This window comes from Colletotrichum phormii (genome assembly GCF_030913505.1).
Source record: "Colletotrichum phormii strain CBS 102054 chromosome Unknown BDP81scaffold_8, whole genome shotgun sequence".
Classification (NCBI taxonomy): Eukaryota; Fungi; Ascomycota; class Sordariomycetes; order Glomerellales; family Glomerellaceae; genus Colletotrichum; species Colletotrichum phormii.
The window spans coordinates 342,429-356,473 of NW_026851450.1; the positions used below are offsets into that span (position 1 = coordinate 342,429).

General features: G+C 55.3%; 5 protein-coding genes and 1 non-coding gene across 6 annotated transcripts; 4 read left to right on the plus strand and 2 right to left on the minus strand.

Annotated features, from left to right (window-relative positions):
- The first annotated feature begins 603 nt into the window (after positions 1-603).
- Positions 604-3,592, plus strand: BDP81DRAFT_372297 (uncharacterized protein). Its single transcript, XM_060586650.1, has 3 exons — positions 604-802; positions 858-1,606; positions 1,670-3,592. Exons 1-3 carry the CDS (start codon positions 778-780, stop codon positions 3,170-3,172), a joined length of 2,277 nt encoding a protein of 758 aa, XP_060446146.1. The 5' UTR covers positions 604-777; the 3' UTR covers positions 3,173-3,592.
- BDP81DRAFT_405619 (uncharacterized protein) lies at positions 3,580-5,409 on the minus strand (the record flags this gene model as incomplete). Its single annotated transcript, XM_060588945.1, has 2 exons — positions 3,580-5,008; positions 5,075-5,409. The coding sequence occupies 2 exons, from the start codon at positions 5,407-5,409 to the stop codon at positions 3,580-3,582; spliced, it is 1,764 nt and encodes a 587-aa protein (XP_060446147.1).
- A 789-nt stretch (positions 5,410-6,198) lies between these two features.
- Positions 6,199-6,293, plus strand: BDP81DRAFT_t141. The gene has a single exon. It is a non-coding gene; the product is annotated as a tRNA-Ile (tRNA).
- A 694-nt stretch (positions 6,294-6,987) lies between these two features.
- Positions 6,988-8,640, plus strand: BDP81DRAFT_425424 (D-isomer specific 2-hydroxyacid dehydrogenase). The gene has a single exon (XM_060590218.1). The coding sequence runs from the start codon at positions 7,368-7,370 to the stop codon at positions 8,451-8,453; it is 1,086 nt and encodes a 361-aa protein (XP_060446148.1). The 5' UTR covers positions 6,988-7,367; the 3' UTR covers positions 8,454-8,640.
- BDP81DRAFT_425425 (major facilitator superfamily transporter) lies at positions 8,630-11,077 on the minus strand. Its single transcript, XM_060590219.1, has one exon. The coding sequence runs from the start codon at positions 10,722-10,724 to the stop codon at positions 8,952-8,954; it is 1,773 nt and encodes a 590-aa protein (XP_060446149.1). The 5' UTR covers positions 10,725-11,077; the 3' UTR covers positions 8,630-8,951.
- Positions 11,078-12,138: 1,061 nt separating this feature from the next.
- Positions 12,139-12,968, plus strand: BDP81DRAFT_425427 (uncharacterized protein). Its single transcript, XM_060590220.1, has one exon. The coding sequence runs from the start codon at positions 12,352-12,354 to the stop codon at positions 12,760-12,762; it is 411 nt and encodes a 136-aa protein (XP_060446150.1). The 5' UTR covers positions 12,139-12,351; the 3' UTR covers positions 12,763-12,968.
- The last annotated feature ends 1,077 nt before the right edge of the window (positions 12,969-14,045 follow it).

Genomic DNA, 14,045 nt, shown 5'->3' on the forward strand with positions numbered 1-14,045 from the left:
GTGGTGGTTTTCTTAGACTTCGGGACCTTGCGGATAGCTGGACTTCCAAGCCCGATGTCCTGGCCGTGGTCGACGCGCTGACTTGGGAATTAGGCAAGTCGCTCTGCGTCAGTCAGGAGAAGCACTCCCGGTAAGCCTCACGTTGCGGGAGCTGGAGATGTGTGCCCGGTTGGTCCCTGATCGAGCGTGAACGTTCTGTCGTCGAGGGGATTTCGATTCAATGGTCCGGCTTCGGCTGCATTGCATGAATGACGAACGACTATTCAACTCTGTGTAATCATTGAGTGACCCGAACCTGTCGTTAACGTATCGTCGTACGAAGAATAGAGAACGCGAGCAGCAGTTTATGCTCCGACGAAGGATGGAGGAACAGAGTTGGGAGGTGCTGAAGACGCGAGCCACCTCGGGCAATTGAGGCTGCCAGCCGGCGAAAGGTCCCGCCGGCTGGCGCCCCACATCAAAGTCCAAGCTGACTCATCACGGATAGCGCCGGTCTCGATCGGCGACAAGCCCCACCATTGCCGCTAATCCCCGACCGCGACAATGGCGCTTTCGGCGGTGGCTTCTGACGTGAGAACTCCATCTCTAACTTGCTGAGAGGCTGTGGTGCTCAGCTTTATATGTCCTCGTCTACAAGGGAGGTTATAAACTACAGCCGTACCCCAATTCATCTTGAATCCCATCTCTCGGCTCTCATAACAGGGGTCTGATTCTCTCAGTGAGGGGCAATTCACTCACTCACTCACCCCACCATCCCCTCCATTAACGCCCATCATCATGGGCAAACGTGTATGCATCGTCGGTAAGGACCACCAACTCCCCATGATTCAACCTTAGCTAACAGCATATCCTCACAGGCGCCGGCCCCTCCGGCCTCGTCGCCGCAAAGACCCTCCTTCACAACGCACCAAAGGGCGCCTTTGACGTGACAATCTTCGACGCCCAACGACGCATTGGCGGCCTTTGGCCCACGCGTCGCGAAGACGTCGACGGCCTCGTCCACCCCCTCATGCTCGCCAACCAGAGCAAGCACACCGTGCAGTTCAGCGACCTCGCCTGGGCCCCCGAGGACCCGGACTTCCCCCGCGCGTGGATGGTCGGCCGGTACCTAGAACGCTACCTCGAGCACTACCTCAAGAGCACCGATGCTGTCGCCGCCGCCGCCGCCAACGTGAAGCTCGGCCACCGCGTAGTCGAGACGGAGCTCTCCCCGAACGACGGCTCGTGGACCGTCACCGTCGAGAGCGACGCCGGCGGGAGAGAGACGAGCGTGTTTGACTACCTGCTCGTATCCTCCGGCTACTTTGGCAAGCCTATCGTGCCGGACGTCGTCTCTGGCGGTACCGGCACGGAGATCCCCGTGGTTCACAGCAGCAAGTACCGCGATCTTCAGACCCTGTTCCCAGACGGCGTGAAGAACGGTGGCAAGATCCTGGTCGTGGGAGGGCAGATGTCGGGCGTCGAGATCGCGGGGACCATTGCCACGCACATTTCCTGCGCCGTCAACGCGCCGGACCCGAGCCCTGTGCCGAATGCGGAGAAGCTCACGGTCGAGCATCTCACCCAGCGTCCGACGTGGGTGTTCCCCCTCCACACCACACCAAAAGTAAGTTGCCCTTCACATCCTTGACATCAAGAGAGAGACTCAACCCGCTGACACGAACTCCAGCCCGGCGCAACAGCAGCCCCCTTCCTCCCCCTAGACTTCCCATCCTATAATCTCAGCAACCGCCCCCAACCCCTCGAGAACAGCCAAGGCCACATCACTCCAGACGCCGCACGCCTAACCCACGGCATCTACACAACCTCCCTGGGCCAAGACCAATCCGACTTCTCCCCCTCCGTCGCCGTAACCCCCAAACACCACTCGGACCCAGCCTACCTTGCCGTCTCTGAGAACTACATGGAATTCGTCCGCGCCGGCCTCATCAATATCACGACCGGCAAACTCGACTCCGTCACCGGCACAACCGCAAAGAACACAACCCCTTCCTCCTCCTCCACCGCCCCAGACATCGAAAACATCGCAGCCGTCATCCTCGCAACAGGCTTCGACCCCTCCCCCTGCCTCTCCTTCCTCCCCTCCTCCGTTCTCACAACCCTAAACCACTCTCCCTCTCACCCCTCCCTCCCCCTCGCCCTCGCCTTCCACGGAACCCACGTCAAAGACCTCCCGACCCTCGGTTTCGTAGGCTTCTACAGATCCCCCTACTGGGGCGTAATGGAAATGCAAGCCCGCTTCCTCTCCGCCCTCTGGACACCAACCTCCATCAGCCCGCGCCCACCGTCCCCCAACGAAGCCCTCCTAGACGACGCCTCAGACTGGCGCACCGTCTCCCTCCGCGACGACCCCCGCGCCTCCCAGTTTCCAATGGGCGACTACGCCTACCTAATGTGCCAATTCTCCCTCGCCCTCTCCATCCCAATCTCCCCACCCGCCTCACCGCTCACCCCAGCCCTCCCTCACAACAACAAACCAATGGACATCCTCACCCCAGCCCGCTACCTCTCCCCCCTCGCCTCCGAATCCGCCAAAGCAGAAGCCGAAACCTCCCTAGCACAAACAAACACCACCGCAATCGCAGGCCTAACGACATCCCGCTTCGTCCCCCGCGCCGTCTTCCGCAGCTTACTAGGAACATGGAACCTCGAACGCGATCTCACGAGCAGATTACCAAGCCACCCCAGCGGTCACTTCAGCGGCACAGCACAATTCCTCCTCCGCAACAAGACCACCGATGGCCTCAAGTGCGCCGCCAGCACTTCCAACCCCGAGGAAAACTCCACAGACACCGACGACGGCGCCCTGGCAACGGAATACCTCTACATCGAAGACGGCGAATTCCGTGCCTCCAACGGCCTCGTCTTCCGCGCAACCCGCCGTTACGTCTGGCGCTACGACGAGAAGAAAGACACCATAAGCGTGTGGTTCGCAAAAGTCAACGAGCCCAAGAAGGCAGATTACCTCTTCCACGAGATCGAATTCGAGGGCCCACCACAAGATGACCAGAAGCCTTGGCAGGCAAAGGCTGGGCACCTCTGCATTGACGATTATTATGATGTCAAGTACGATTTCGCATTCAAGGCTGTGAACCTCAAGGAGTGGAATATCAAGTATACTGTGAATGGGCCGCAGAAAGATTACACGATACATGGCATCTATAGACGATAGAAATCTCAATGAGCAGAAGATGAATAAAGCGGGATCTTGGGTTTTACGGGAGATATTCAAGCCAGTTCACCGTATTTAATGAGCGAAGCGGAAGTGTAGGTTGAAGGGGTAGCTGCTACCTCAGTAGTCGTCAGCATGATTCTTGTACGTCTAAGCATTTCTGTATCTCCTACTTTTCTAATTCCTGCATTCGTGTATCATTCGCTGTCTGCTAGCATGGCTGAATCCAGCGAAGCCCAGTATGCAATCTCGCTATTCCACGCCAAGGCTCAATAAGGCCCTTATATATGAACTCTTTGGTCCGCGGCACTAGAGATGTACCAGCCTCTCTCGATATCAGCGTTCAGGACATGCTGTCCTGTGCTGCCCTAGGTCATACCCTGGGTCTGTGGCGAATTCCAGTCCGCCTATAGCATCGTTAAGTCCCCATCGCCGTCCAACTTCCGCATGCTTCCGTCACTCAAGATCGTATGCCTTTGCATCGGCCTATCGTCTCCGATGTTCAAGGCCCAGCAACGAGTCAAGCCGTCTCTGTCAAAGGCCCAGATCATCATATCGGCGCCCAAGCCCATCGAAAGGTCCACAATTCCGGAGCAAACGGCAACGACCTGGCCGTGGACATCAACTGGATACGTTGGCCTTTCATTAGGGTTGCCTTTTTCGATCAATCCGCTGTTCTTGGCTTCCAGATATGGTTGAACTGTATGCTGCAGTGTCGGCCACCATTGCGCCCATTGGTGTTCTCCTTCGCTGTCCACCAAACTCGGGAGGTTTTCAAAGTTTGAAATGTCCCGGAACATATCTGGTGGGATAGTGTAGAAAGCGAGGATCTGCTCCCCAGCTTGAGAGCCTGTTCCTTCCTTCCATCGTGTCGTTGGAAAAGCGGCAGTAATTCTCACGCCATGTGTCAAGTCTCTTCCGACGGCATATATGAGTGGAGCGTTCTCGCATGCTGATGCGGGTGGCAGAAAGTTCACTTTCCTCTGTAAGCCGGCCGTAGACTGGTGGGGATCATCAGAAGCGAGGCACAAGTACCCAGTTTCGGGGTCTGTGAAAAGTATGTGAGACCCGTCGCTCAAGGGCACAGCTCGATAGTTGTCGGCGACGGCTAACCTAGGCCTCGGGAGTATTCTCTCCCTCCTTGTCCAGTTGCGCCGTTGATTGGCAAAAGGACCAAGAGAGGCGGACAACTGTTGCTCCATGATGGTATAGACACTCGACGCGTCTTCTTCGAGGCCAGACGTCTCAAGTCGTGAGATGATAGCCGGGACCTGGGGAGTAAAGTCGCTTTCATTGTAGCCTAGAACACCCACTACGTCTTGCAGACAGCCGGCGTGGCAGTCCGAGATTGACGCGGAGCTGACCAGGCGAAGCTTGCGTCTTGGATCGTTTTCGTCCCCCGGAGGAAGAAAGTAGATGTAGTCGCTGGGTGTGGATAACGCAAAGCGGCGGACCTTTTGCTGCGCACGTGTATCGTTACAGTGTATCTCGATGCCTGAGGAGGAGCCAAAGGCGAAGTACAAGCGATGGGGGCAAATGGCGACGGAGCGAGGAGGACAGTCGCGCGTGCACACGTTGTAACGGGCGACTTGTAACTTTGCCTGCAAAGGCAGGGGGTGCGAAACCTCCCATGTGCTACAGTCGCATTGCCTGGATCGCGGACGCGGTTGCGTTGAGTATTTGACGGGGAAGCAGGATAACCATGGGATCTCAAAGACAAGGCCAACGCGGCCTTGGAGGAGCACAGCAACATTGTTGCGCCCCCATGTCGTGTCCATGGCACAGGCGAGAACAGGAGATTCGCAGGTAATGGTAGTGATGAGTCGAAGTTGACCTCTATGGTGACTCGAAAGCTCCTTCTAAGAAGACCTGGGCCATGGGCGCGAAATACTCTCTTCGCACTGGTGATGCAGCTCGAAGACAAGTATGACTGATCCGTAGGTGACCATCAAGAATCGACCACACATACTCGCCGTGTAGTCAACCTTTCGACAGTCGCTCGTAGAAATCGGACAGTCGCTGACGAACTGCGTCTGAGTGATTTCAACAAAGGCAGGCTCGCTTCTGTGGCGACGTGAGCCGAGAGCACATTCTCTCGCGAGCCATTTGGACATGATAGTCGCTCGAGTTGAGGACGAGTTCGCCGTATTGCCGGAGCTTTGATCGCCGAGGATGATGTTGATGCTTGAGTTCCACCCGCCTCTCGATATCATGCAGTCAAGGACAGCCTCGTTCATGCCGGCTAAGAACTAGGAGCGGCATGCGTGCCGTGATGAATTGAAGTCGCATGGATCCAACAGCAAGTAAATATGTTGCAAGATCTCGACCGGGAGCCTATGAGCAGCCGGCAGCTGTTGAAACGCATGATAGCCATGGCCGTGGCCGTACAACAGTAGACGCTGGCCGGGCTGGTTCGCCATGGTAGAGTCGAGCCACGGATCGGAGGACAAGAACATTGTCAAAGGAAGGATATCTAAAGAGAACTATGAAGCGGAGGTCTGTATTATAATAAAGTGCGTCCGTCGGATGAATAGAAGTCTCTAGCACTGCTAGTGATGCATGTGTCGACGTGGGGCGAAGTCGAGGCTGATGGGATTCGGGAGAAGTAAAGACGATGGTATGGGCAAGGAGGGGATTTTTGCCACAGGGGCTCGAGATCTCGTCAGTATATCGGCAAGACCAAAGATACATATATGCTTCTTGCCGTCGGTTAGCTTAGTACCTGACTACTGCGATGACTGTGCTGTATGTTGCAGTGAGAAGGTGAACCACAGGCGCTGCAAGAACCTCATGCAGGAAAGCAGTTGCCAACGATGTCAAAAATAACTTATAGAGTGACAGTTTTCGATGTCGACACCAGATTGCTCCTACCCGAAACTCTCCTCATTACAAAGAGTTAGAGAAGACGATAATTGAAGACGAGTAAGGAGCAAGGCGAAGCTGGAGGAGGTAAGATTGAACAAATTGCGTGAACGACCTGATTGGGCCCTTCAAGTAAAAGCCAGGCCAGGCAAATTTCATTAACTGGTCGGTTAGCTCAGTTGGTTAGAGCGTGGTACTAATATTTCATCCGGAATGTTGTGTAATGCCAAGGCCGGGAGTTCAAGCCTCCCACTGATCATGCTTTTGCCTTTTTGCCAATCTGACTTGGCTATCTTGCCCTTCATGTGGTGCAATTTGTTTCCATGACAATTTTTTTTTTGCGAGTTTCTTGTGCGACAATGATGTTATGGCGGGCGGCTGCTTTGTGTGCCTCTCTAAGCTGCTGCACTCACCTGCTGCTGACTCATTCCCCAAGCTTGAGGGAAGTGCCTACCCGTATGCTGTAGAAGGGGGAACCAAGTATGATATTCAGGTCAGAGCGAAGAGAATTCACTATCATCTTCCTCATCGCGCTCTGAACCGGGAACCCTGCGATGTTGATGAAAATGGTCAGAAGTGATTGAATGATTTACTGGGGCTCCCCTGAAAATCCAGGGCATGCCGCCTGACAGCTCCTCTGACAGGATCCATCCAGTTGGGTTCTGCTTCCGGTTAGCGAGCTGCCCAGAGCTCCCGACCTGGCAGAAAAGCATCCATCGATGGCGGGGTAGCTCTGGGCCGCAGGCGAATGGCATTCACCACCTCAAGGTGCAATGCACCGTCAGTCAAGCTTAAAAAAGAGCGGCAGCTGTAGCTAGGGCTCATACACGTCATCCGGTTGAGTTCAGCTAGAAAGCATTTCCAAGTGCCGGATTTGGCAACAACAGAAAGATCTTGACGCAGATTTTGGCATTGACGCTGACATGGCGAGGGAAAGAAGGCACTCGATGCTCCCAATGCGGCACGAGGCACTGAGATATCCTACCGGTAAGGCAGGTGAGGTAGGAGCGAGGAGCGAGGAAGGGCAGCCAAGAAGGAGAAGGGGAAGCTGACGCGCGCCTTTGCTTGGCTTGTAGCTTCCGACCCTCCTCCTCCTCCTTCTCCTCCTCCTCTTCTTCTCCTCCTCCTCCTCTTCCTCTCCTCCCCTTTCCTTTTCTCATTTTTGTACAAAATCTCCTCAATCCGTGCCACCAGTTCCGATTGACCTTCCATCTTCACGTACACCCTCTTCGTACACACTTCTGCAGACGACAATCCTCGGATACCTGACCCGCTAGCTACTGTTTTCCACAGCATCACTTGAACTACCCCACAATCGTGTCCAACCGCCATCATGAAGCTCGCCGTTTTCAGCGCCAAGGCGTACGACAAGAAATACATCGATGCCGCCCACGAAGTCAGGAAGGAGGAGTTCAAGAAGCACAACGCGAAGCTCGTCGATGACAACAGCGACTTTGGCATCATCTACCACGACTTCTCCCTCTCCACCGAGACCGTCTCGCTTGTCAAAGATGTCGATGCCGTTTGCGTCTTCGTAAACGACTCCCTCACCGCCGACGTTGTCGAGGAGCTCCACAAGGCCGGCTGCAGAGCAATCCTCCTTCGCTGCGCAGGCTTCAACAACGTCGACCTTAAGACCGCCGAAAAGTTGAGCATCTTCGTTGCCAACGTCCCCTCCTACTCCCCCGAGGCTGTGGCCGAGTTCGCTGTCGCCCTGCTCCAGTCCCTCAACCGACGCACCCACCGAGCCTACAACCGAACCCGCGAGGGCAACTTTAACCTCGATGGTCTTCTTGGCAAAACTGTACATGGCAAAACGGTGGGTATCATTGGTACCGGCAGGATTGGCGTCTCCATGGCCCGCATCATGAAGGGCTTCGGCTGTACCCTGTACGCCTTTGACCCCTACGAGTCGGACGCCTTCAAGGAAGTCGGCGAGTACCTTTCTCTTGAGGAGCTTCTCCCCAAGTGCGACTTCATCAGCTTGCACTGCCCTCTGATGGACAAGACGAAGCACATCATCAACGAAAAGACATTGAAGCAGATGAAGCCCGGCGCTATGCTCATCAACACCTCTCGTGGTGGTCTCGTCGACACCAAGTCCGTCGTTCACGCCCTCAAGACTAAGCACCTCGGTGGCCTGGCCCTGGACGTGTACGAAGGCGAAGGCGATCTGTTCTACAATGACCACTCGGGCCATATCATCGACGACGACTTGCTTACCCGGTTGATGACTTTCCCCAACGTCCTCATCTGCGGCCACCAAGGTTTCTTCACCGAGGAAGCATTGCAGGAAATCTCCGAGTGCACATTCCGCAACCTCGAGGACTTTATGCTGGGACGCAAGTGCAACAACTCTCTGGTCAAGGAAGAGTTTGTCATGTCTCGCAGAGAATCCCTTCCGGTGCGTATTGTCTGAGAGGTTATGGGAGACATGCTGGTGACTGGCGGATATGAAGCAAAGGCCTGTAGATTGGTGAATACCCTCCTCTTCGGTTATCGAGCAAATAGATGGTTACAGATTACGACTTACGAATAGACGATTCCCTATACCCACTTTTCCATCACTCCTCGTGTGTAGACGAAAAGTTTGTTACAAGAAGAGGACTGTTGTGTTCAAATGGTTGCATTATCCACACATGCATGCAATTGAACCCGACTGATTTGATTTCAATTTTATTTAGGATTATTAACGGCGCCGGCCGTTGAAATGTACATGCGTCTATAGTCTAAAATGCCCCTCGCTCCTGGATTCCTCTATCCAACGCCAGCCTCCTCTTTACGCCGAATAAACAAAGATTACCAACGAATCCAGGGCTGGTAGCCAAGGCGCCAATAACAAATAGCTGACATACAGCAACTTGTTGGGTGTTTTGATATGTGTCGAGGTGTATACATGTCGAGATATGCGAGTCGCTTACGCGGGCTCAAAGGTGCGGGTGGGAGCCAGAGCGTTCTTGACGGGCTTGGCCTTTTCGATGTCGGACCCTGACGTCTCCTCTTCATCGCCGGAGTAGGCGTACTTGCTCCTGGCACGGATGCGGGCTCCGTAGACCCAGAAGAGGAAGGGAATCGCACAGCACGCGAGACCGAGGAAAGCGAGGAGGGAAGAGGCCCACTGGTCGCCGAGGCGGTCGTACATTTGCTCGGTGAAGAGGACGACGGCGGCACCCCAGAAAGAACGGATGCAGGTCTTTGCGGCGAGGGCGGAGGCGGCCTGGTGCTGGTAGGAATCGACGAGGTAGTTGTTGGCCGAGTTGTACAGGAAGATGAAGCCGAAGCCGACGGGGAAACCACCAAAGGCCGGGCCGGCCCAGTGGAGATCCGGGTAGGATGTCCATGCGAAGATGAAGAGGCCGACGGGGATGAACCAGCAGCTGAGCATCATGGGGATGAGGCGGGCCTCGGCGGGCGGGTGGCCGTTGTGCTTTGCGACGAGGGTGAGATAGTGCTTGTTCACCCAAGGGGAGCAGGCTGCCGAGAGGAGGACGCCGACGGCGAGGGGGATGAACATGAGGCCTGTCGAGGAGGCGGAGTAGCCCTTGCGCTTTTGGTAGATGATGGGGAAGGCGACGAAGAACATGTAGAGCAGGCCGTAGAGGACGGACATGTAGATTGAGATGAGGAAGACGATGAGCTCGCCAAAGAGGAGCTGGAAGGGGCGGATGAGGAAGATGCCCAGGCGCTCGCTGAAGGGGCGCATGTCGATGTCCTGTTCCGTGACGTGGGTTGCGTCGCCGGTCTCCTTGCGCATCTTTTGGGCGCGGCGGGCGAGGATCGTGGGCGCGTAGGTTTCCGGGACGGTGAAGGAGATGAGGACCCAGACGACGAAGGCCATGATGAGCTGGATCCAGTAGAGCCAGCGCCAGCCCGCCGCGTCGGAGAGGAAGCCGCCTACGAGGGGACCGATGGCCGGGCCGATGAAGGGCGCGGCGGAGAAGGCTGCCATAGGGACGCCGCGCTCCTCGTTGCGCCAGAGGTCTGCGAGGGTGCCGCCTACGAGTGTCATGGGCGCGGAGAAGGCGATGCCGTCGATGGCGCGGCAGACGAGCAACGTTGCGAGGTTTTTGGCCACGGCGCAGGGGATGATGAAGATTACGGCGATGAGGAGGGTCGATGCGTAAATCACCTGGCGGCCGTAAATTTCGGACAGGGGCGCGAAGGCCATGGGACCGATGCCGAAGCCGATGACAAAGACGGTGATGGAAACCAAGGCGGCTTCCTCTGAGCAGTGGAATTCTGCGGCGACGCCTTCAATGTCTGCTGTGATGACCGAGGAGCAGAAGGCGACGACGAAGCAGGTTAGGGCGACGACCATTGTGCAGTACCACTTGTAGGCCTTGCTCCAGTTCTTTGGGTTTTGGGGGTCGTTGGGGACGAAGGTGACGAGTTTATAGTCTGCGCGGCCTGCTGGCGCGGAAGAAGCATCGGTGGCGACGGCTGGGATCTCGCCGTTGTGGGTTTCTACGCGGTACTCGTCGAGGTTTGCGTTGGGGGAGAGGGTTCGGTAGGGGAGGTTCACGTCCAGCTCTGGGTCGATTTCCTCCTTTGTCTTTACGGGGTGGAGGACGTTTGAGGCGATGGAGGAGCGGCGGGTTGGGCGGGCGTATTGGGGTGCTGCGGCGCCGTCTGAGTCTGAGGAGGAGCCTGGCGGGAGGGTGTGTGATGATGTTCGTGATGGTTGATCCATCTTTGCGGTTTGGAGGCGTATGCTTTGGTTGATGTGGTTGTGTTCAGGGGGTCCCTGGTGGGAAAGGGGAATCTTATGAGGAAGTCTGAAGAGGAGAGGGCTAGGGGGTATGGCCCGGTATGAACACACGATGATCAAGTAATAGGATATCCTCCTCGGATGAAAGGGAGGGGCATCACCCTGACTTTATACTCGGCCTCATTCTTTGGGAAGAACCACACATGAGGAAACTGAGTCACTGCTGGTGTAAGATGGGCAAGGTGCCTTGCATCAGAAAGATACGCACGCCCCTCCCATGTAACCATTGAATGGGTAAACAACCTACCTAGTGCAGGGCCTGGGAACCGGTCGCAATTCGGGCTATGGGTTGGGAATGGGATACTTCGGCGGCGGCATTCGGGGTGGTCTCCACTTATCTGGATGGACGGAGACCCGCTTTTCCCGTCCGAATCGCCCAACCCGGTTTATCGTCATGTGTTTCCCCCCCCCCCCCCCCCCCCTGTTTTCTCTCAAAATTGCAGTAGAGTCGAGTTCTGACACAGCGATAACAGCATGGTCCGTGAGTCGTTCATGTGAGGATTTCCCTCTTCTTGTGTTTGATGATACGTATCCGTACACACGCGTCAAGTTTTCGTGGACCACTTTCTCTGATTTTCTCTCTGCCATTCGTGATGGGGATGTTCTCCACCGCGGAAAGGCGAAGAGGGGCGTGTGTCAATCAGCAAAACTGCGAGAACGGAGGAGTGACATTCCAAGCTAAAGAAAAAGCAAACTTGTGAGAGGTCGAGATAACGTGCTGCCCGTCCTAGCAGATGCAATGGCAAGCTACCTTACCTTACCGTGCAGGCTGCAGCTTTGGGTTTGGCGGCTCTGGGCTCGCCGCTCGAGTAAGGTAAGCTCGCAGATGGACGGCCATCACGGGGAGGCGAGAGCCAAGAATTCGGGGTTAGACAGAGCTGGTTTGAAAAAAGCTTCATTCGAGGTACACGCGCGATGGGAAAAGGACTGGCCTGGCAAATCGTCATCACGAATTTGTCCGGATCTCCAATGGTTCATCTTGACGGCATCCCTGGATTTTGTGAATCTTGGAAGGAGAAATAGATGCTATTCCAGTTCTGAAATCTCAGTCAGCCAGAATGCAATCGAATCGAATCCTCGACGCGCTTCTCGTTCTCGTCAAAGGTTACCTCTGTACCTCTCTCTTCGCGGCTCTGCCCGGTGACGCAAAAGCGGGCCGGGTCTGGGAATAAGAGGGAATGACTTTTGGGCGGCACTAGAGCGTCTTGGCCGGCTTGGGTCGAGAGAGAACAGGGGCAGTCCCAGTCCGTGATTGTGTGTCTCCCAGGGCTGAGGAACAGGGGGGAGAAATCTCGGGACCAGCTCGGAGTGTCGTCATACTAAAATCAAAACAGAGGAACCAGAATTTTCTGTCTGTTTTCTCACCATAGCCGAGGGTTTGAATACATTCTGGGGCTCTGATTTCTCGACGTTGCTTAACCATCTATCCGCACGAGCTTGTCTTTTCTCTCACGTACGTTTCCCTTGTCAGCTAGAAGACTCGTCTTCATTTGAACCTCGATAAGCTTCGTTTCCCCTTCCTTCCAGTGTTTGAAGAAGCTAGTAATCTATGTCAACAAAGCCTGGGATGCAGCTGTTTGCATCGGTTGGCGCGTTGATGTTTACCGAAGCACATTGCGAATTTACGACTTCCAGAGCCGAGCTGGGCCCCCTTTCGTCCGGGACGCACGGACCGTGTGGAAGACCGGCGGGTTCAAAAGGTGGGTCCTCCGGCCGGACGCACAGTCAGTCACGCAGATGGGTTCCCGCAATGGGGCCGGCTCCAACTTTGAAGAGATTTGCGTTGCGTTGCGTTGCCGTGGAACTTTCCGTTGAAAATTACTTGAACTCAGCAGTTGATCTAGTCGCCACAAAGTCTGGTGCTTCTGGAAGTCTTGAAAATTGGTTGTTTCCTTGCAGGGTACCTTGGCTGGCGATGCTCACCCTAGACACCCGGCCAACGTTGAAGATGCTGAAGTAGGTACGGATACCTAAGGTAGTCTGGACTCTGAACACACGAGACCAGCCAGACTCGTGCAGGTGGATACCACCACAGAAAAGGTTTTTCGGAATCCAAGGATCTTAAGACTCTTAGTGCGTGCATTTGATTACGCTTGCAAGATAGTGCTTATTCCCGCCGGACCCAAGTGGGGGGCCACAGGCAGGAGCTCACATTCACTGATTCACATCTTAACTCTCAGCCTCTTAGGGAGAAGAAGCACGGTGATCCACATAATAGGTGTGCGTACCTTACGAAGTACCTCACTCATCACAGTCTTGGCCCCCGCGGCGTTATCAGCGAGAATCCCAAGTCACCTCGGTGTTTGGGCGTATCACCATTCCACTGATAGGCGACTAGGAAGTTCTGAAGCCACGCTGCGACAGACTGCAGTCCAGTGACTCCAGTTGGATTGTTTCCACATGGCGGTACCCCCGATTCTTCTCCCCTTCCCTTGAGGGAAACCCACGAGGCGAGCCAAGAGGTTAATAAGAGGGACAGCGGGCGTGTCTTGAGCGGTTCGAGACCTTTCAGTTGGGTGGCAGATGCACTGATGTCGCAGAGATCAACAAAAGTGATACAACAAGAGGCTCCAGAGCTCCAACACCTCCAACACCTCCAGAGTAGGCTGGAGCTGGATAAGGGGAAACTGCAGTGCACATATCAAGGGTGGGGGGAGGGGGGGGGGGGGGTGGTGTAAGAGTAAGAGGCCCGCGATGACAGAGCATCTTACGATTTTCCAAGGGGTGTTTCCTTCCCGAACGCAAACCTGCGAGATGAGCCCGGGATAGTGGGAGTGGGAATAGGGGCAGCTTAGGTTTCATTCCAAGAGGCTCGTTTTTTTCTTGTGATACCAATGGGCTACGGTGTGGATGATGCGGGATGTTGCTCAGTTCTTTTGGGGTCCTGAGACCTTGATCGTTGGCGTGCGTTGCAATCCACGATTGATGCCCAATAGACCACCACCCGATATCGTAGCTTAGATTCCATGATCACCTATTCCTGTGTCCTACCTCAACGTCGATGGAGATCTAAAGAAACGGGTATTGACGAACCGTTAAACCATCACCGGTTGCGCGTTACCCTGTTGCTTAGCTTTTAGGTACCTTAGCTCACGAGGTAAAGATCAAAACAAAAGTGGACCCAATTCGAAAAAGTCGGAGCTCGCGCCTACGGTTTCCGCGCCCCGGCACCCCTCGTGGTCGGCGTTTCCAACCCTCTAGCCCCCGTCCCCCAAGCCGCAAGGAAAGCTTCCCTCCTGCGAT

Coding starts and splice junctions, on each gene's coding strand:
- BDP81DRAFT_372297 (XM_060586650.1), top strand. CDS start 778: ATGGGCAAACGTGTATGCATCGTCG. Junction 803..857: donor CAAACGTGTATGCATCGTCG/GTAAGGACCACC, acceptor ATATCCTCACAG/GCGCCGGCCCCTCCGGCCTC. Junction 1,607..1,669: donor CCCTCCACACCACACCAAAA/GTAAGTTGCCCT, acceptor CACGAACTCCAG/CCCGGCGCAACAGCAGCCCC.
- BDP81DRAFT_425424 (XM_060590218.1), top strand. CDS start 7,368: ATGAAGCTCGCCGTTTTCAGCGCCAAGGCGTACGACAAGAAATACATC.
- BDP81DRAFT_425425 (XM_060590219.1), bottom strand. CDS start 10,724: ATGGATCAACCATCACGAACATCATCACACACCCTCCCGCCAGGCTCC.
- BDP81DRAFT_425427 (XM_060590220.1), top strand. CDS start 12,352: ATGTCAACAAAGCCTGGGATGCAGCTGTTTGCATCGGTTGGCGCGTTG.